We start from the raw sequence: 23,021 nt of genomic DNA on the forward strand, positions 1-23,021 counted from the left end.
TCTGCGGCTCCCAGAGTCTCAGTCCGCCTGCGGGCCGTGCAGTCCTTTCATCCTGGACCGGCCTCAGGCTCTCTCTCCCTATTCTCGGCGTCCCGGTCAGCACATGCCTGCATGTCGGCCTCGCCCTGACTCTCACGGTTCCTCCAGAAGGGCTTGATGCCATGTCAAGTCCATCTTCAGTTTATCTCCTGTTTCTTCCGGTCAAATTTCGGAAACCACGTGGTTCCGATGGATATTCAGTATTGCCCCACACTTCCTCCTTGTCTCAGTTCTAAGTGAGTGCTGATGTAGTAGCTCACTAAGGATCTTCCTCATTTCAGTACTCTCTACTTGGACTGCTCTAGAAAAGTACATAGGGTATGAAGGTAGGATTGAAGAGGAAAGAGGGGAAGGAAATGTTGGGTATATGAAGAGTCAGGAATTAAACTCTGACACAAGTAATGATTTTGGTTAAAGACTTTTAAAAGGGTTGGGGAAAAGGTCTCTCTGACCCTGCTTTAAGAGGAATTTCCCTACCTAAAACAAAAAACAAAGTATCTGTCTGTGTCAGGATGTCAAAATCAAAACCGTCCTTGTGTCCAAAAGTTCTATGCCGACCCTCCCACTATAAACTAAACTATACGGGGAAAAAGGAATTGTCTTTAACCTTAGGTGATTGCAAAAGAGTTTGTAAAGGAAGAATAAACAGCTCCAATACAAATGTTCTTCAAAGGTGAAAAGCCTTTGGCTCCAGGGCGTGGCTCCCTTCCTCTGGAATTCTCAAGACAAATTATTCTTTTTCTACCAGTTCTTTGTGTCTTTTCTTGGCCCATAACAGTAATGTTATTTAAAATGCTACATAGCCTTCTAGTTCTACTTCTTACAAAAAGTGAATTATGTCTGGTAAACACAGTTCTATATTTCTTGTAGACTTGCAATGCCTTGTATACTCCCCTGGCAGGTTCTCATTCACTTGTGTTTGCCTGGTAAACTCTCTTGCAAGGACTGCTTGTATTCACACACAATTATAATTGCCTGGTTTACTCTCCTGCCAGGGCTTCTTATTATTACACTTCTTATAATTACACGCTGCTCCTCTTTTACTTCCACAGTTGTGCATACCTTTTCTGGTATAGTATATCTCCATGATGCATCATTCAATTTGGATTCCCCACAAATTTGTATTCCATAAAATCCTATCTTTTTAGGGGCTTATTCGCATTATACTTTCTTGTTTCCCATTCAGTCTCTTTACTTTCTCTCCTTTTGTGGGTTTAATTATTATAGTTTGTATTTGGCGTGGTTGCTGAAACACCCCGGGCGTCCCCACTGTGTTTGGGTTGACTCACTGGCTCTAGTTGGCATTCCTGGCCCCGTTCGCATTCAAGCAGCATATTGCTTTCCTCGCTGGACTGCTCTCAGTCTCCCGCAACTTCGCCTCGGCATGCCTGTTTCGATCCAGGTCCAGAAGGTAAAACGCTGCTTCATGCGATTGGCGTACACCCAGGAGTTTTCCACTCGCTCATGTCTGCGGCACGACCTGCCCTCCCAGCGTTTCTCTTCCCCCCTGCTGGTGAGGCGCACAGCTCTGCCACACCAGCTCGTGCTTCCAAGCTTCACAAGCCTTCTCGGTGAAAGAAAGGTCTTCTTCCAAACAGTAACAGCCTCTATGACTTGGCCCACGGTCTTTAAATGTCCTGCATACAGGTGCACTTTGAAACAACTGGAACCCTCATTGAGCTTGTGGTTCCTTTCGTGTTTCGTTCTGCTCTTTCTCATCTCAGTATTTATGTGATTGTAGGAAAAGGAGTCTATTGCTGTCGGGTGATGTAGATTACTTTGAAAATCACTTTCTACAGTGCTAATGGATAAATCAGTTATAAATGGTGAATAATTAGAACTGGAAAAGGTGGTCTTAGATCTTCCATATTTTAGACCCGGGATGGAAGTTTGATCTACGTTTTGGGAAAGGATTTCTCTAGTGTCCCTAACAAGGGGTGTAGAGGGTATTGGGTATTGGCTATTAGTCATCTTCACAGGCAAATTGGGATACCATGTCTCATCCAATGAAGCCATGAAATCTTCTCAGGGGGCTATCTCCTCCCATGTGATCCTCCCTCGTGTAACCGACCCCAGGGTCAGGATCGGTTAGCGACTGCCGTCCCCTGGCCACATGGGATAATGTTACCGCTGAGGAATCAGTGATGACTCCATTGGATTCATCACAGGTAACTCTGGGAAGGGGGTCTAGGGTCATGTGGTAGGTGATAATACCACATTCTCCCAATGTGGTTGTCACTGGTCCCAAAAGGGGTTACCCCCCTCCCATGAGATCCACCCGCTGAATACCACACCCAGGGGGACTATCGGGCAGCGGCCTCACCGCTGTGGCCTCATGGAAAGGGGCTCCCTCTACGGAAGCAGTGACGATAACTTGGGATTCATCACACCGTCCAAAACGTAAGCACAACAGACTCTCCAATTGAATGAGGAATTAAGATGAGGGTGTGGGTCCCAATTCCCGTAATAGTGTTACATTAATTTGAACATATTGCTGGCCACCAAATAGAAACGTGGCTAGCTTCTTCTTAAGGAAACTCCCTAGATGGGGCTTTCACTTCGCCTACAGACTTTTTTTCAAACTGATTTTACCCGCTCTTAGCATCTGCAACATTGAACTTCCCAGTCTAGAAGAGCCTTGATTGTGTATGTCTGTGTCCATAACACACCCAGACACACTGTTCCTGGATATCTGGTAGGCTAAACACATGACTCCAGTGAAATTGCACTCTGAAATTGATATAAAATACCACCACCAACACTGTGCATTGTTACTTGCATTAGAAAAACAAGGCACAGGGTATATCCTTGGCCTTTCAGATGTGTATTCCCTCAAAGGAACATTGGAATGAGTTTCTCAGTTGAATTCTGGTTTCAGGGAATAGTGAAAAAGTTCAATGACGCTGCCACAGCTTAGAACCTGGGTTCTCACACAACTGCATACAAATTTAATGAACATCTTCATTGACAACCAACACTTTAACGCCGATTTAATATCTGTATGGCAGGTTGGCTACTAATGCTCTATAATATATTATTTCAGTGCAAAGAGGCCATTCAGTGGCACAGCAGGTTTTTCTGTATCTGCTCCTTCATTTCATCCTCTGGCTCAGGATACTTTAACGGACATGCCTCTTTCTTAATCTTCTGTCCTAGGGATGAGTTGGAGTCAGAGGAATATGAAGAGACCAAAAAGGAGACTCTGGAACAGCTGAGTGAGTTCAATGACTCCCTGAAGAAGATAATGTCCGGAAACATGACACTAGTGGATGACCTGAGCGGGATGCAATTGGTAAGCATTTTACACAAGTCATAAATATGTCTACGAAACGCCAAGGTGCAATCTCTCACGGCATGGAGGCTGTTACCGGATCTACCTCAAAACATTGAAAATATTACTGCGAGTCCCAGAACATTGTTTTTTCTTTTTACCCCACTTTAACGCAAATAAATGCAGGGCTAGACCCCACACAGCCCCGCCCACATCCCCTCACTTTAATGAAGACCGCCATCTATATTTTTGCTAAAATGCGAGTTAAAAAAAACCATGTTCTGGGACTTGCAATAATGTGATTCGATGTTTTGGTATGATAACCTGTTCACTGTAGCAAACCATCAAAATGTTCTCTGCAGCATTTTGATAGTGCAGGCAGTTTGTGAGTTCCAATAATAGTTGTGCCACAGTGAAAACTCCCTTGAGTGTAAAATCTGGCTGGCAGAGAGAACAAAGTTGTTAATATTTCTTACTATATGGAGAATTCCTCAAGATGCCCAAACTGTATGCTGGATAGCATACACTTTTAGAACAGTTTATCCGCAACAACAAAGGGAGTATGCGGTAAATCCTGGTCTTTAAAGAATGGCTTGGAATCATCTGTAAACTGTGATGCACGCGTTAGAGACTAGGGTTCTGAGCAAGACGTTTTTCATTTAGCTCGCGTTTCTTTTCTTTGAGGATACTGTAGGGGAGCAGAAGTAAGGCATAGACACAATGGTGGCATATTGTTGGGTACAAACCTTTATTGATCAAGAAAGGGTTGGAAAAATGCCTCTCTATCCCTAAAGCTAAGAGGGGTTTCCCTGCCTCCAAAGAAAAAGTGAAACTGTCAGGGTGCCCAAAACTAAAAAGTCCCTTGCTGTTGTCTCTGAAAAGCCTACCTCTGTCCCTAACGTCAGTAACTTAAGTCAACTGTGCAAGGATGGTGTCTTACTAAAGTAAAGTTTTCATGGTCGTTCCAACCAACAAAAACGTTTCCTGTCTCTCACATAATCAAAACTGATTAAATAAACAAAGTTTACAAATGTAGCACTCCAAGACTAATGTCATGCTCCTTTCCCCTAGACTTCTTCTTGTCTTCCTTTTGGGCTCCTGCACCCCATGTCCTCTTAGGTAAATGTCACTGGGCAATTCATAAGGATATGCTTCTTGGAATCACAGTTCTTTATCCCACCAGCTTGGCACACTTCCCTACCAAGCGTAGGATTCCTTCTAATTAGTCATTTTTTTAGTTCCACGGTTCTTGGACCTCTGATTCTCAACCTCTCATGTGGGTGCAGGACCCAGACTTGCCCTATTCTGAACGGCTTGGTTTACTCTCTTGCCAAGCAACTGTCCTCTGATAGATAGTCTCTCTTTCTCTCACAGGCTCTCAGGCCGTCTTATTCTTTGTTACTTTAGATTTTTAGCTCTCATGTTGGTGCGGATCCCAGACTCTCATTGTAGTGTTGTATCCACTTGGTTTACTGCTCTGCCAAGCAAGCAAATCTTCCTTGTTTGCTTCTTCTACAATCAGGGGGCCAGACTCGCAATCTCTTCTCAGGGTCCCATACCCTCTCATTTCAGCTTCAGCTTTCATCCCCTTGCTTTCCTGGACCTCTAGCACCTCTAAGGTAACCCCATGTACCTGTCTGTCTTTTCAGTGCAGGTACTGATGTTTCCCGAGCAGCTGTGGCCCTTCTCGAGGCCTCAATAGCGTTCGGGTAACCAGCAGGGTCTGCAGCGGCTCTGCAGATGTCTGACTCTTCCCGGCTGCACGTCCTATCTCTCGGGCACTTTGCCTGGGCTTGGGTAGCCCAGAGGTTCGACTCGGCAGCAGCCCGAGTAGTTCTTCTGTCCTGGACCACGTTCGGGTTCGCCTTCTTCTCTGTTCATGGCTTCCCTAACATGGTGCATGGCTCCTGCAGTTCCTCCTCGGAGGCTAGGTCTCTCTTAGCATCCCAGCTGAGCTGCCTTTAAACTTCCACTCTGGGTTGCTGTATTGCTTTGGGCCAATCGCATACCGTCCGTAAGAAGCTAGAATGCGCAATCTGGTTCTCTAGAGTGATCTACGGACTCCTGGTCATCATCTTCACAGTACTTGTTTTAAAACCATATGTAACGTACTTTGTATTCTCTGTTTTTTTGGTCTTGTCAAGTATATTAGGTTGACTGACTTGAAAAGAGAACATATTGGCTCTATCTAGAGCGGAGGAAGGAGGATTTGGCATTGAAGCGGGGGTATACTGCATTCTCTGAGAAAATTGTTGTTCTCAGTCCCATAAGGGGCTTCCTTCCCCATGTGATCCTCCTTCAGTGCAAGTCCCCTCCCGCCCACCCGCCGGAGGACTATTGTACTGTGGATGCATCGCCCAGGCCCCATGGGCAAGATCTCCCTCTAGGGGAGAAGGGACAGCACAATACACTATGGGATCGTAGGAAATTCCCTGCCATTTCTCTGTCGGATTGGAGATGTTTTGTGTGTGCATATCATCCAAGAACTGTGGCAATAACAATGTGACCTCATGACCTTATCACATCAGTAAAATGAGGCTGGGTTATAGAATTGTTGCGTAGCAGGCATTGTGCAGGGCCAATAACCTTTTCAGAAATCTCGAGCAGTGAACCTGTGATTAAAAAAGAAATTACTGTAAGATCACATGGGATATGGTACAGAAAAGCAGATTGATTAGAGGAAGGGCCAGGTGAGTGTAGATGGTATATGAGCCCTGTTAGCGTCTGCCCTCTAACTCTAAGAAGTCTGCATTTATTTGGGTTGCTAGGGATCCCTTTCACGTGAATGCCGGTTTGTTTGATAGCAGGTTGACTCCCACTAATTAGATTAGGCACTTCTGCTTTATGATACAGACCCTATTGCTGATGACATGTTCCAGCTAGCAGGTAGAAAGTGTCCATGAACATCTGGGCATGGTGGCACTTTCAGATCCTGGCTTGTGCACAAATCTCCCAGGAAGTGACTAATCGTATTCCCAAAGCAGCACTGCTCAGATCAGTCATGAGCTTGTAGTCAGGATTTTAGAAGAAAGGCTGCATACAGTTCCATTCTCCCCTGCCAGGTTCCTCTGCTACTCCAAACCAACTGCAGGATCTGACTTCAGAAAGCACTACTATTCCTTGTTGGTCCTACTCTGTTTGTCTACTGGATATTTCTGTGGTTTAGCTGTTAGCACAGCAACAAGTCCGCTGCTAGGAGACTTGTTAAAGTTCCAAGGCTGAAACAGTTAGACAATATTAAGATGGATCAGCATTTTAGGCATCTGTGGTGGGATAAGCCTATTCTGTGAAAAGATTTAAAACTTGTAAACCACCCAACCGTTCTGTTTGGCTAAATCTTAAGATGAAGCTCCAAAGAACAATCACACTTCGTCAGGAATAAGCATTAACAGGGAAGATGGGAGCAGGCGGCTAACACTTGATGTCTTATTACATAGCAGAACAGGTCATTCTAAATACCTTTCTGCCACTTAACAATGTTGCACCATCTTGCTCAGAAACCACTCCAAGTTTGGTACAAGGCACCATAGGCACAAATATCCTATGGTGTAGGTGATCTACAGTTGTACATTGAATGAAAGGAGCCACATCATTGGAACTGCAGATAGCACGTGTACTCTTTATAATTGCACCTCATTAAACTGTGCCACCAGCACCCACAAATGAATATGTGCAACCCAAGATGAATATGGATAGTTAACCATCACTTTAGTTATGGTAAAATCTGCAGAACTGATCCAAATAGATGCAGTTGTTTTCAAAAACCTAGAAAAAGAAAAAAGGACACTGCTGCAGAGGAAGATACATTTTGTTTGAAATGAATTTAAGAGTGCCGGAAAATCACACAAAGGGCTTCAAGCATCCATCAATTAAAGGGACTGAACAAATACTGTCCAGACATTCTACATCATTATCTAAGAGTGTCCATAACTGGTAGATCAGGTCCTAAGCGTGTCCAAAGCTTGTAGATAAACAGTGTGTTTGTGTCAGGAATCAGACCCATAATGTGTGCCTTTGCAGGAACGCTGCATTGTTCACTTCCACAACTCCATAAAGATCAACCCCATATTGAGTACTTACCCTTCCGAGACACACAGAACATCACCTTGCTATTTATGGGATCAGTTGTGGTGGGTGAAAGGGCTCCACGCAAGGGTAAAAAAAAATGGCACATACCATGCTGTCTCTCTGCATTTGGTCTAAAGATGTGTACAATTGTTCAAGAGTAGTTGCTCAAGATTGGAGACCATGTGATGTGGATTAGGTTTGTATCCCGAATCTGCGCTTAGAAACCAAACTCTGGTATGGTATTAGGCAAGTTATAAAAAACCAATGAAATAAATTAAAATAAACAATAAAGTACACTACACTATTTCTTTTCATTGAGTCTCTTGTGATCACATGCAGTAAGAGAGTTGGTTGAGAAAGACGTAAAATCCTCTTGCCATTATGGAGAAGGGGTTGAGTTAGAGGAGATGTTGGAAAAAGAGCTAATACCACCCAGGTGTTTTATGGCATGTTATCACAATGTTAGATGCTGGCATATTGGTATACAGAATGTGCTAAGAGGATCAGGAACCAGTAGAAGTTAATAGTGTTCCTTATCTTGTCCTTGTTCATATTCCTCATTTACTTGTAACTTAAGTCACATAGTCTAGGATCCCACCTTAAAAGTAATATAACAAAGGGGCATAATCTACGTTGGTTTAACAACAAATGCAGGAGGTCAAAACAGGCCATTTTAATAGCTCTCAGGATGGGGGCAAGTAATAGTGAGGAGATTGCGACTAGGCAAAAACATAATAAGGCCATTGCTAAACAATCCAACATCAGCTGAGCCTTTGGTAGGGGGCTTCATTGGAGGATGCTGCAATAAACAAATATATACATGATGCAAACGAAATAGCCACACTTCTGTTGCACCTGACCATCAACATGCATGAATTAAAAGATTAGAAACAGGAATAACTCATTACCAACATTTCATATTATGTATTAATCTGTTTATATATTCTGTGAGGTGCCAGAAGTAAGGCTCAGACACAAGGGTAGAGATAATAAGGGAATCCTAATTACTGTCTATGGCCCTTCAGGCAATTCTATAGTAGAATAAGGAGAGGTGGACCAACTAGACCAAAGATGACAGCTACCTATTATTTAAATCATAGTAGCTTTCTGTTAATTGTACAAATACATACCAGATTATACAAAATTATATACAGTGATTGTGTTCATATAAAATTTAACTCCAACTACCAACACAGTACATCCCTCCATTCACAGCTCATTCACAACTTCTTCATGCATTCATCATATTCACAAAGGATAGAAAACAGGAGTGATATCTTATTCGTATCACAGTGGTAGATCAAACAATTGTAAATTAGACACTCAGTTATTTTACAATGAGCCCCTCTGTCTGTATTCAGGGGGTTGGAAAACTGTTGTCAACATGTTTCGGTTGAGTGCTCTTGGCGAGGAGACACGATCCCCTCATATAATGACCTAATATTCAACCTTCTTCAGGACAGGAGAGCAATCGCTGAATCCGCGTTGCCTCTTGGTGGAAACATAAGTGGGGGGGTGTGTGGCAAGGGAGCCTTTGATCTAGAAAATACTAAAGAATAAATAGAATTGTAATCTCTGTGTTAATTCCAAAACCCTTCACTGAGTATGAGATACAGCTGTCTAATTTGACTGTATAGCGACCGCTCACCTCCTCTGAGACTTTCAGGGAAAGGTGAACCGGTGGAGTGGAATGAATCCCGTCGTGAGTGCTTCCAAAAAATGGCGCTTCACGTCTAGATCAAAGGCTCCCTTGCCAGAAATTATGTTCCAATATAGTGGGTTGCTCCTTTCCCCTAGACTTCTAAAGGGATGCATGTCTTTCTAGTCTCTTCTCATAAAACACAAAGTGGTCTTCCAAATAATACTACAACAGGTTTCTCAGTTTTAGGGTTTTGAACCCCTTTTGTTCGAGCTTTCTTTTTGGGTCCAAATCCCAGACTCACAATACTTGAGGGGTCTTGATACTCTTCTTGGTGTACTCTTCTGCCAAGACCCAGTTATTTCATATATTCTCCTTCTTTCTCATGTAGGGCTCCAGCTCCTGTTATTTCTAATTATCTTTTTGGTCCCAGACCCTTTATCATTAGCCTTTCTTTTAGGTGCAAGTCCCAAACTCTCAATGTAAATTCAGGCTTGTTTGGTTTACTCTCCTGCCAAATGCAGCATTCCTTGCTTTCAAACTGGCTTTCACGTGGAGTCCCTCACTCCCTTATTTGCTCTACTTCAATTGGGTGCAGGTCCCAGACTCGCAATTGCTGTCCACAATTGCTTTGTTCACTCTCTTGCCAATCTAAGGTTTATTTTGTCTTGCGTTTACTTGTTCATACATTCATTTGCCATATATTCATCATTGTTTGATTGGGGTAACTAACCCCCTGGTTTTCTGTATCTCTCTGTGTGTTTGTCCAAAATGTTCTGCGACCCTTCTTTGGTCCTTTCATGCTTGTCTCTGCTTCCCCGGATCTCCTATTACTTTCCACCAGCCTGCGTGCCTTCGTTTTGCGTCTGCGTCTTCTGGGCTGTAGGATGCCTTCTTGAGGCTCTGGTATCTCTCAGGTTTGTTCTCGCTTCGGTTTCTCTGCAGCATTCCATGTGCTTCTTGCTGGCGGCTTTCACTTTGGCATTGCTGCGGACATGGTGAGATGCTCACGCATCTATTTGGTAAGTGAGCTTCAGAGTAGCCAACTCCCAGGCTACACTCATTCTCTCTTCTTCGTCGGCAGACTGCGTCCTGTCTCAGTGTCGGTCTCACATCCTGTGCTCTTCTCTCCAGCTGACAGCTTCGTTTTCTCCGGTCGCAGCTACCTAGAGGGATTCTTCTCTGGCTCTCAGCTGTGATACGTTTAAACTCCTGCATTGGGAAAGGGAGTTGTTCAGAACCAATCAGATTTCTTAAAGCACTAGACTGCTCACAGGAGTGATCTTCACCCTCGCAGTCCTCTTCCTCATCTGAGTACAGGGCTTCAGATATAAGTCAATACTGGTTTGCTCTTTGCTCTGTATGAATGAATTAGTTGGATTGGTTCCACAATAAAATATATCGGTCCTATCGGCGCTGATGGGAGCAGAAGGTAATTCCTGAAAAGGGGTTAAAGGATTTACAGCTTGGTTATACTGCGTATCCTGAAGAAGATCATCCCCAGTCCCATAAGGGGCTACCCTTCCCAGCTGGTTCTCCCACTGTGCACTACCCCTAGGGGGATTATTGTACTGTGGACGCACCGCTCAGGCCCCCTGGGAAAGGGCTCCCCCTAGAGAAGGGGCAACCTCCTCAGATTCATCACAATTCTTTAATGTGATTGTACAACAATTCATATGTAACAATGTATGCAACAAATTCATACACATTAATTCATTCATAAACACATGTCGATAGATTCCTTAGAATTAAATAGATCACTTATTTCAATTTGTTAAACCAGGGCTCGAAATTAACCAGTGACCAGGAGCTACCACTCGGGAACAATGAGCTAGTACATAGCTTTCTGCGAAAATGTAAATTCCACATAAGATGCAAACATAGCATTTTTTCAATTTATGACCCCATATGCTTTTTAAGGGGGTGTACTTGTGTCCTAATGTTTATTTTTAGATTGTCCCAAATTCATACAGTTAAATTCACGTTAGGTGTGTTTGTTCAGGCTCTGCTATTTGCCAGTCCTGAAGGTTTTTTTTTAAATAATGAATTGATTTCTTTAACTTATTTGAGCACTTTTCAAACTTTCATTTGTTTTATATAGGCTCGATAATTTAGAGCAAATATTTTCACCAAAATAATTCACATTGCGTTTCCGGGGTTCCCATGTTCTCCCCCACCCTTTATTTGTTCAGCACAGTCTGCTTCATTTGTTTGGTTTCATGTTTTTAAAGAATTTTTGTGATTTAATACATTTTTGAAACTGAAGTTCTGTGACAAAAACTATTTAAGCAAGTTAATGTAATGACATCAATTTATCTAATGCATAATTTACATTTACAGAGCATTTATTGCAGTCTTTGAATTGTGTAGTTTTGGATTCAAGTTGCTGTTTTGCATGCACCCTTTCGTATACTGTATTCGGCATCCGTTCTCTTGGGGAGCTAAAAGTCGCTTCTGGTAGCTGTTGCTCTCGTGATAACCAAGCACTTCTAGGCTACAAGCAGGGGCTAATCAGTTCCCAGCTCTCCTCAATTTCGAAACCTTCATATAAAATTTAAGACCACACAAATACAGACCAAACACAGTGCAATGGATTCGAATGAACACCCCTAGACCAATTGACAAACCATTTTAGTCGCTTGCAAAATCTGACTTTGCCCTTTTTTTAAGCGATTGCTATCCCACCTTCTATTTATACTTGGGCATTTAAATCATGACTCGGAGGCAACAGTTTGGGATGGACGGACTGGTATGAAATGTTTTGATGTTTTGAAAGGGGTGTGCGGTATTGTTTTTTCTTAGCCCCCCATCACCCACTCCTATTTAGTTCTTACACCAATGCCCTTGATCGTGAGCTGAAAAGGGGCTTTGTGGTGGTACCAATTACTGGTGGGAAACCAGTCACTCTTCTTAGTTATGCTGATTATGTGGTTCTTCTTGCTCGATAAGGTCTACAAATATTGATTACTAAATACACACAGTTCATGTTGAAACACCCTCTATTAATTTGTTTAAAACAAATGTTTTAGTGGTGGGATCTAAATGTTAAAGTCCTGTATGTCTTACAATAAATGGGTCAAGATTGGACTAGGCTTCTCATATTTTGGAATGTTGTCACAAAATTGGAATGGGAAAGCACACATTAAGACTGATAGTATTGCTTTGGGGACCATAATGACAACAACTCATTATCTCGAATATCAATCGGCTAAAACATTGATGATATTCATGGGGCAAAGTCTAGAGCTATTACTCTTTGTGGCTCTAAATATAGATATGAGCACATTTTAGACTAAATCTACTTCTGCTAGGTCCGACTCTAGCTGTTTGGAATAATCAAAAATACACTTTTGTATTTTGCCCTTTTTACACAAATGTACACAAGCATACTCCAATAAGGGAAACCATTCTTCTCCTACTTTTAAAATCTAGATGATTCAGAACATGCATACCTGCACTTTTCTAGTTAGTTATTACTGTATCTAGCAATTGCCCTTTTTACACAAATGTACACAAGCATACTCCAATAAGGGAAACCATTTTTCTCCTACTTTTAAAATCTAGATGATTCAGAACATGCATACCTGCAGTTTTCTAGTTAGTTATTACTGTATCTAGCAATTGCTTGAGTGGTTCAACAATTCCTTAAAGTAGCATTACAAATCACAACAACTGCTATTAAGCATGTGTACATATTGTTTAATTAACATACCCTCATTTATTATAGTGTATTAGTTGATGCAATTTGTATGTATTGTGGGAGGATTGACCATCTCTCGTTTTTATTGCTGATTTTAATTTGATTATTTTTATGATGTTGTGATGGTATTATGATGATTAACTGTACTTTGATGGCTTTCGACAAAATAAAGTATGTATTCATTCAAAGTAATGTTTGGGGCTTGTATAATGAGAAGGGCTGCTAGAACAGGACCTACTAGTGTTCAGAGATGATATACGAATGTCTGAGTGCATAAAGAGCTTTTAGAGAAATCCTTATGAGTGTCTGAGCATTGAAGACGATGAATAAGTGTCAGGAACTGTTAGACGTAGAGCTAAGCACATGTAATGTTACAAGAGCACAAGTGAGTGACCACTGAATGATAATCTGAGAGCTTCAGTATATAGTATACAAAGAGGTAAACTGTCCAGGGATGTTGTATCTAAGGTTATGAGTGTGTTTAGAGCTTGTGGTTTAGCACAGAGGGGCAGTCAGTGAGTGCCTGCAGATATACCACATTTAATTTTTTTGTTGTTTCAGGCTATTCAAGCAGCCATCAGTCAGGCATTTAAAACCCCAGAAGTTATCCGAATGTTTGCAAAAAAACAACCCGGGCAGCTGCGCACAAGGCTAGCTGAGGTGAGTTTCTGCTGTACGTTCCAAGGGCATGGGAGTCTCTGGTCAAAATCATTGACTTGTCATAAGGGCACATACTGTTTATATGTCCCTAAAGAGCATTAACCTTCTTTATTGACTGTTTTGTCCACTAAGATAGCCATTGCTAAGGACTGGGCACCTTTGACTGCACTTTAGTTTAAAACACCTAACCCCATTCTTTGGATGGTTTGAATATCAAGATTGCTGCACATTATTTCAGTAAATATGTATTCTTTATAATCTGCAACACCCAACTAAACCCAACACACTACAGAAAACACAGATCCGCCTGAGTGCCTAGATACCATGAAACTGGCAGTGGTGCACAGTACACATCACCATAACGTAACATAAAACTGTGCATAGAAATTATCGGCACAAATATAGGTAAATATACAGTAAAAAACATTTTCATAGTATGGAGGAAAATACAGAACGTGGCCACACGAGACCATAGAATGTTCCCACAAGCGTCAAACTGTACTTTCCACAATGCACAGGTTTTAGGAATACAATTAAAGAAACAAAGAGCTCCAAATTGCACACACAATCCCGAAGAAGTTATGTCTTAAAATAGCAGAAGGAAATTAAGAGAGTTAAAGGTGCAGGGGACAAAATGACAATCTTAGCACAGAGATTGTAATCAGCAAGTAAAAAAACAAAAAGGCTATCCAAGGTGGGGGCTACTCCCATCCCCCACACTTTGTAAACGGGCTAGTATTGCCTGTGTTGTTAGAATAAGTTACAAGAAAAAATAAGGTTTAGAGAGTTCCAACAGTCTCTAATAAGATACAGTGGGCCTCATTACGAGTGTGCTGGTCCAGTAACAACGGGGCCGGTAAGCCTACCGGCACCATTGTTACTGGGCTGGCACACTGAGTCTGCGGGCGACTGCCGTTCTGCCTGCCAGGCCTGACCTGGCGGGTGGGACGGCAGCCACCCGCAGACTTTCCGGGAAGCACCAGCACCGTTATCAGCAGTGCCAGTGCTTCCGTCATCCCCATTCCCACAGAGTCCTACGGGACTCAATGGGGATTAACATTTTTCCAGCGCCTGACTTCCAGGTCGTATTACCCCAGTGTTTCTGTGGAGCCAGGTGCCGGAAAAATGCACGGGTCCGGCGGCAGCCTGCCGGTTTTACCGGCACAGCTACTGCCGGACTCGTAATGAGGCCCAGTTTATACTTAATGTGATAATCTACAGCAAATGGATAATACAATCATTTTGGAATATCAGTTAATCAGTTGTAAGCGGTCTTTCAGCATTTCCTTTTTTTTTATCCAGCTCAACGTGTCTGGAATGTGATCCCTTTATCACAAGCATAAATATTACATTGTTCCAATGTGAAATCATTTAAAGAAAGCCAATTAATACATGTTTTAGGAAATGGGTATCATGGTTATTTGATATTACAGAGGTTCAATGTAATTTCAACGACCGTAATTACTTCGAAGTAATTTACTTCTAAGTAAAAAATATACAAATAGGGAGTTGCAGTAGTCGATCCTGGATAGTATGAGGGCTCTGGCGAATGTGATGCAGCTGTCAGTGGTTAGGAATGGTCTGCAGGCATTGATCAGTTGCACAATGTATGCTGCTGCTGAAGCATTAGTGTTTACTTGTCTGGTAAGTGAGGGCATGGAGTCTAGGTATACTCCCAGGGCCTTACCTCTTTGGCAACAGTGATGTACCCATCGATGAGAAAGGATTTGTATAAGTCTTTGAATGTGTTTAGCTGATATTGTGTGCCAATAAGGAGTAGTTCTGTGTTCTCATCGTTTAGGCTAAGTCTGTGCTGTGCTATCCAGGTGTGGGTGGTTTGGTATAGTTTGCTTAGTGCGTTGGCGTCAGTGTCGTTATCGGAGATGGGTACGAGCATTTGGGTCTCATCCGCGTAGTTGGTGTCAGTGACACCCAGGCCATCAAGGAGGTCAAAGAGGGGTTTTGTGAAGATATTGTACAGGGTAGGTGTGACACACGAGCCTTGAGTCACTCCACAGGTGACTGGGGTGGTGTAGGGAGGGGGCTGCCAATGAGGTGGAAAACACTCTCATTGTATGGTTAGGTAGGAAGGACTCTATCCAGGCTATGACTTTGTCTGAGAAGTGGGCAGCTGAGGAAAGGTGTTGGCAGAGGATTTGATGATTGACCAAGTCAAAGGCTGCAGAGCGGTTGAGTTGGCGAAGGATGGCCATGTTGCCATTGTCTTTGATTTCGTTCATTTGGATTTTTAAATTCAAGAGGGAAGATTCCGTTCCGGGGTGGAAGCTGGATTGGCGGAGGCCGAGGAGATTGAGCGTTTCCAGATAGAGCAGCTTACCTGCAAATCCAAAACTATTGAGTATTTTGAGGTGGAAGGGTACAGTCGTGATGGGGCTGTAGTTGGTGGGAATGTTGGCGTCTAATGTGGGCTTCTTGAGGGGGGGTATCCAGGCTTCTTTTAGATTCTATGGGACATTTCTAGCTAAAAAGAAGTTGTTGATTAGCGCTGTGATGAAGGGGGCAAGCTCTTCAGTGCAGACCTTCATGAAGGTAGCTGAGCAAATGTCTCCTTGGCATTTTGAAGGTTTGCTAATCTTGGTAGTTTCAGCCAATGTGACCGGGGTGAATTTGAACGTAGGAGTGGAGGGCGGGGTAAGGGGACTGGGCTAGACTGGAGGCTGGTCTGTTGTTGTGTTGGGAGTTTTTCTTTTCTTTTTTTTTTTGTTGCAGCGATTTTATTTTGGGGTAGGGTGATTTTCTCAATGAGTGTTTTGGATATTCTCGCACCCGCAGGTGTCTTTGGAGTTTCAAGCTCGCGCAGGATATCAAAGAGCTCTCTTGTCCCTGAGCTTGCTTCTTCGATTCTCCTGTTGCATGTGGTGCTTTTGGTTTGCAGGATAGCTTGTTTGTATTGTCTGGAGAGGGCAGTGAAGTGCTGTCTGTTCTTGTCTGAGGGTGGTTTTATGCATGCCGTGTCTGCTGCTCTTTTGGAAGTGCATAGAGTTTTGAGACTTGGTGTATACTACGAGTTGAGGTGGGCACTTGGTTTGGGATTGCGGATGCTCAGGGGAGCTACTTTATTGATGGCTTTGAGGAAGGTTTGGTTGTATAGCTCGACCATGGCAGTGGGGTCCGTGTTTGTGTAAGGATGAGCAGTTAGCAGTAGTAGCAGGGGCAGTAGATTGGCTGGTGATATGTTCTGTGAATTTCTCTAGCGGGTAGCTGGTTCTGATTGGGATGAGCCCTCAGAGTGAGCTGTCTATGTGATATTGAAGGTAATGATGTTGTGGTCTGACCATGGGCACGGATCGTTAGTTAGGATGTTGGTGTTGCAGTTGAGGTCTGCTATCCAATTTAGAGTATGTCCTTTTTTCATGGGTGGGGCTAGAGATCAGGTGGGAGAAGCCTAGGGATTCAATGGTGTTGGCTGGGGCGTGTGCATTGGGATCTGCTGGGTCGTTGGGACCTAAGTTGACATCCCCCATAAAAATGATTTTGGAAGAGGGTTTTGTGTTGGTAGGAAAGCAGTGGGCCTGGGTGTCTGTAAGTTAGATTGATAGTGAGGGTGGCTGTAGCGGATAAGGCGATTTTGATCGAGAGAAGCTCTCCTTATCTGATGTATTGGTTGGCAACATCCCTGATGGTTAGAGTATTTTTTATCAATAAAGCTGACTCCGCCTCCTTGGGATATTACTCTGTCATTTCTGAGGATAGTGTAACCGTCCGGGATGGCTAGATAGAGTGACGGGCCAGCCGCTATTATTGCTAGAAAGTCTACTTGGTTGGTGGTAATGAGGTCTGAGATGTCAAGGGCGTGGACAGGGAGGGAGCTGGTATTGATGAGGGGTCCTCGGAGAACTGTTGTGGTAGTCGCTTTAGTGTCAGTGGTGGAGGTGATCTTGTTGGGTGATTTGTTTCGGGCTAGTGAGGGTGTTGGACAAGGGGGAGCATGTTGGTTTCTCGTTGTGTTCATGGTTAGTGACTGGGAGCGGTTGTAGAGGTGTTCTCGTGGTGGCCGGGATGGTGGCTCTCGAATTGAGGTGTACAATCCTCCAAATGGTTGGCAGGGTTGTTGGCAGGGTTGTTGTACTGCCGGCATGTAGCTAGGCGGGAGGCTAGTCTATTATTCCGAGTTTCAATGGGGCAGGGTTGACTAAGGATTGAGGTTGGCTTATGTCTTGTGTCCTGTGGGATAGCTGTGGAGTTCAGTGGGCACGCTTTGGGTAAGGAGCGTGATGGTGGGATGTCGTGAGAGTTCGGGAGATTGTTTGACATTTTTTGGGTGTGTAACTATAGTTGGTGGTGGTATGCTGTGAGTAGTTGGAGGGGCATATCATTGGCTTTGGGTTGTCCATGGTTTGGTGGGGCCAGGCAGGGGTAAGTCGAGGGCTGGTGAGTGAGGCTTTGGTGGAAGTCAGCATTGCGTGATGGTTGTTGTGCGGCTGGCTACAGGTGAAAGACACCCAAGTTTGAGAGAACGCAGTAGTGCACCATGACTACTGCCTATGATGGCAGCTAGGTTTGACATTTTAAGACCAAGGTGGGCAGACAACTGTCTAAATTTGAGTTTTGCAGAGGCATATTTAAATACAGTATATTATGGCCAAAGTTGTGCATCAACACATCTAGCGCAGATTTCAAAGGCAGCCTATCTGAATGCAATGTTCTAGGGCCGACACACCTGAATGCACTTTTCAGGCAATACATCTAAATTAAGTTCTGAGTGTAACACATCTAAATACAGTTTCAAGGCAGCATAACTAAATGTGATTTACAAGGCAACACAGTAAATGCAGTATTGTAGAGCCAACACAGCTAAATACAGTTCTGAGGTGTAAGGAAGGTATGGTATCAAAGTAAGACAGACCAAACTGACCACAGTTGAGATTCCAAGATGGATGCTGTGAATATAGGAGGGTGAAGAGTGTGCTCCTCCTGCTTGCCTCCGGTAAGAAGAAATATGATAGCCCCTCATTTGTAGATAAGGACTGCCACATTGCTTCTTAATACCCCTGCGATCGAGGAGTAAGGGGATTAACTTGGAAAGTGACTGGAATATAGGAAACGCTACCGGCAGAATGCAACCGCTTTGAGGAGTCTGAAGTGCATGGCTATTCGAGCGCGGAGCAACCCCAACGGGAAAAAGGTGGATCCGTGGCTGAATCCAATATCGGTCTTGGGAGTCCCCGACCCAGTTTACACCACGAGTCGTGGCGACGACTGAGGAGTGGATGAATGATAGTCACATAAAGAATCTTTGGGGAGAGAGAGAGCACATTTTCACGGGTTCCGCACATCTTGATCTCCAGTCAATGGAAGGAGCAGGCCCCCATTGATAACAGGGCTGAGGGCATAGCAATTACCTGCTCACCGATGGCTGTGCATGATTGTGAACAGAGTAGCAACGATTGACTGGTTATTAGTTCTACCTTGTGGAATCGCTGCTGGGAACGTGTAATAGAGGATATCAACATGCGGGCAGGTAGGAGTTATGCACCCAGAAAAATAGCCAGTCGGTACACTTAAGGCACACCTCAAGGGGTGAAGAGGTCATAAGAGTTTACAAGCAACAGAGAGAGGTGGAGAGCTGCTATTACCAACAAACGTAATCAAACCCCAAGTATAATGGGTCCCATATTACATGCATACCACCAGTAGGTACTGTCATTTAAGGAGGAATTCTTAGAGAAGTTACTTGTGATGGCTGACAGAACATATCTAATAAATAAGGAATAACGAACCCCAGGAGAAATACGGGGGAGTAGATCAATAACACGAGGCAAGTGTTATTCTGCAATTGGACAAAAAGCATGTAAGGATGGTACAACGTCCTTTCACCGCGGGACGTTTTTTCGCTGGGTTTTTACCGCAAACTTTTTATAGGAAAAAAAAACATCAATTTATTTTTGGGGGAGTTACAAAATTATATATCTGGGATGTGGATTTTTGGTAATAGATATAAACTGAAAGGAAATGGGGCAGGGGTTGCGGGGGGGGGGGAACCCCCAAAATAAATGTAAAAAAAATTAGATGGGTTTTTTTCGATAAAAAATGTGCGGGGAAAAATCCATGCGAAAAAACATCCCGCGATGAAATGACATGGAACCGTAAGGATATGGGAAAGTCAAGCTACAAGCTGGAGATTGGGTTTTATTGCAGTATTTTAAGATATTGGGGATGAAAGGTACAAGTGCACAAATTGTGAGCAGACTTTGTATCGTACAACTCAACAACTCTAGTAATATTTAGCGAGAGACTCAATACAACTATACACGTTCTAAGGGTACAGCAAGCAGCTTGTGTTTATAGATTCCCCATACAATGTCCTGGAATAAAACCAAAGAAACAGTGGAGGGGGCACCCTCCCCCAAGATGCAGAAAAAAAAACAGGAGGTGGCTATTTCAAAAAGAAGAGGAGGGTCTACTGAGGGAGGTCTGACCACCCATCAAGAAACTACCCGGGCTTTGCTACCAAAGACGCGTCGGAATGAGACTTGACAACAGAGATTATTAAGCAATGCTTCAATGACTTTAAGGATCAAATGACGGAATCGCTTCAATCTCAACTTACCCTTCTAAGAACTGAACTTGCACAATTCTTACAGGATGAGGATGTAAAAAGTGAAATCAATAATCTGGTGGAACGAGTTGAAACAAATGAGTCGGTGATCCAAGAAATAGCAGAAGATGCTCACAAAATAGATGTAGTAAATGATCAGCATGCATCAGCGACTCAAAATATTGAATTACAACTGGAGGATCTAGAAAACGGATCGAGACGATCCAACATCAGGATTAAATTACTTCCAGAAGTGATTGAGGACAGCAAATTGAGATCAATGATGCAACAGGTGTTCATCGATCTAATAGATTTGGAAAACTGAGAAGATGTCTTGATCGACCTTATACATCGGGTCGGTCCGAGACACAAAGAGCCTGGAGCAAGACTGAGGGATGTGGTTGTTGCATCCAAAAATACTATCAGAAAGAGGCTATTTTGCTGGCTGCAAGGGAAGCAGCTCCCATCAAAGTCAATGGTTCAGAAATTCAACTATTCCAAATTTTAGCACAGGCAACCTTATTGAAACGAAGACTGATGAGTACAGTGGTACAAGCCCTAATTAAAAATCAGATTTGTTATAGATGGACATTTCCCTTTGGACTCTTTTTTTTACATGGGATGGACAGCAGCATCGCGTTACGTCATGTGAAGGATTGCGGATATTGAAGTTGCCAGATATCGACGAAGGAAATTGGCAAAAAGACACCCATAAAGTTCCAGAAAAAGGAAGATTTAGAAGATGGGAATGGACTAAACCAACTAGAGATGAAACATTGTGAGCAGGGTTCGAAGGAAACGATGACCGATTGCATTCTCCATGGCAGTGGTGATGGGTGATATGTAATTGTATATGTAATCGTGTCAGAAATGGTAAAATGTCTAACAACTACAAAGATTGAACTTAGCAAGGAACGGGGGCGGTTAGTAAAGTTGAAAGGGGCAAGATGTTTTAATTGGAGACAGCAGGAGACGGCAGGAGATGGAGGGTTCATTCTTGGTGCTTGGAATCAGGGGGTCCAGGATAGAGGTAGACCTGCACAACTAATCTCGGGGTGTGAAGTAGGACTCGACCTCCACGGTACGGTACGATACGTGGAAGGTTGGGAAATGGGTTAGGCTCAATCAGGCAGAAGGGAAGGAATAGGGGGTAACTTAGAGGCTTGGGGTTATGTTGGGGCTAAAGGTTTCAGGGGGCTAGGGGGTTTAGTGTTGAGGGGGAAGGGCAGTGATGGGTCAGCTACCAAAAGTATGAAGGGTGTAATTTCTTTTTGATGGGAGGAATGAGAATTCTACAAGTCCTTTCCTTGACTATTAGGGACCTGAATTCCCCGGTCAAAAGACATAAAGTGGGGTTGTTCTTGAATCGTGAGAAACCTGACATAGTGGCATTTCAGGAGATGCATGTGTCAAGGGGAGATGCAAATGAGCTTAAATTATATGGTTATTCACATATTATTCAATCCAATGACAAAGGAAAGAAAGGAGGGGTTTTAATAGCCTTCAAAGGTTGGGTACGTCAGCCCATATTGGCACAAGAGAAAGATAAAGAAGGTAGATACCTATTTGTTCAAATACAACTGGGAAGAATGCACTACACGATTGCAACAATTTATGCTCCAAACAAGGGGCAAGATGTGTTTGTACAACGAACAATGGCTAAACTAGAACGGTTTGCAGAGGTTGAAATCATCCTCATGGAGGATTTTAATATGGCTGAGGGTCCCCAGATTGATAGGAGTAAGGTAACTCGGACATTACAACAATCCCCAACACAAAAACTAAGAACGTCTATGGCTGACCTATCATTTATAGATGCTTGGAGAGAAATTCACAGAGGGCACAAAGGGTATACATTCTATTGATCGGTATATCGCACATTCTCTAGGATAGATTTTGTGGGTTTCGGTATCATTGTTGGGGCAAATACAAAGGATGGAAATGGGCCCAATTGCTTTATCTGACTATGCACCATTAAAATTAATAATTACATATGGAAATGAAGGGACACGGATATGGTGATGGAAAGTCCCAGAGCATATAATCAAAGACCAGATGATGGGGGAAGAGATTCGGGAAAAGATCAAAGAATACTTCAAACTAAATGGTGTCCAGGGTAACCCTGATAAGTGGGTTTGGGATGCGTTTAAAGCATTTATAAGGGGAGAAGTTATTGTAAAAAAGGCTCCAAGGGAGAAAGTAATATTGACAGCCCAGGGGGAGTTGGAAGCCCAAACAAAATCAGTTATAAAGGAAATGGAAACAAATCAAGGGGTACAAATTCAGAAAAAGCACAGGTACCACTGAGGCCAATTAGACTTACTGCAAACAAGGCATGCAGAAAAGGCTCTGTTATATTTAAGGCAGCATTACTATATTTAAGCTAACCAGGCCGATTCCCTGTTGGCACGAAAGGTAAGAATGAAGGATGAAGTTAGAATTATCCGTACTATTGAATGGGGGCAAGGGAAAGTCGGCTCCTCCTCTAAGCACATAATAGATGCTTTTACTGATTACTACTTGGCATAATATCCTTCGAATTGTGTCAGGTTTTTACATTTGGTACCTCACATTGATAAGATTCCTAAGAGAATAGGGAGTTTCAAATATCTTTCCAGGAAAGTTAGAGAGAGATCGTGGTTGAAATACTAAATAAATTCTGTTTAGAGAACAGGAAATTTCCTTTTTACATTATTCTATTGTCCCTTAACTAACTTTCATTTAGAAAGATGAAAAGCCCCCAAGCCAAGATGGTGGAACACTTTTGCAGTAGTGATTAGTTTAGCTTACAACATACAGTATTGTGATGTCATTTAGAATGTTCATGGCAATTTTCAACTGCCTTTCATCAAAGTTTGTAGCTGAGAAGGTCATAAATGTATTAGCTCCTGAGTAATTCCTATTAAAGTTTCCATTTTTAAAGGATATTAGTATCTATTCGTTTAATCCCCAAAGATATCTTAGTATTAGTTGTTAGATAACGGATGGATCATCTGCAGTTGAAGAAATCCAGTTCCAGTAAGCTGCTGAACTTATGAAGAGTCAAGTCCTAGAAAAAACTGATAAGCTAAGTGGATTTCAGTAT

General features: G+C 43.0%; 1 protein-coding gene across 3 annotated transcripts in view; it reads left to right on the plus strand.

Annotated features, from left to right (window-relative positions):
• Positions 1-23,021, plus strand: part of LZIC (leucine zipper and CTNNBIP1 domain containing) — a 106,496-nt gene that overhangs the window by 35,302 nt on the left and 48,173 nt on the right. For all 3 annotated transcript variants that reach the window (XM_069610004.1, XM_069610006.1, XM_069610005.1), the window contains 2 exons: positions 3,196-3,331; positions 13,279-13,377. In XM_069610004.1, coding sequence (XP_069466105.1) covers positions 3,196-3,331; positions 13,279-13,377 — 235 coding nt within the window. The remainder of the gene's footprint in view (positions 1-3,195; positions 3,332-13,278; positions 13,378-23,021) is intronic.

This window comes from Ambystoma mexicanum, chromosome 8 (assembly GCF_040938575.1).
Source record: "Ambystoma mexicanum isolate Mex_15411 chromosome 8, UKY_AmexF1_1, whole genome shotgun sequence".
NCBI classification, from domain to species: domain Eukaryota; kingdom Metazoa; phylum Chordata; class Amphibia; order Caudata; family Ambystomatidae; genus Ambystoma; species Ambystoma mexicanum.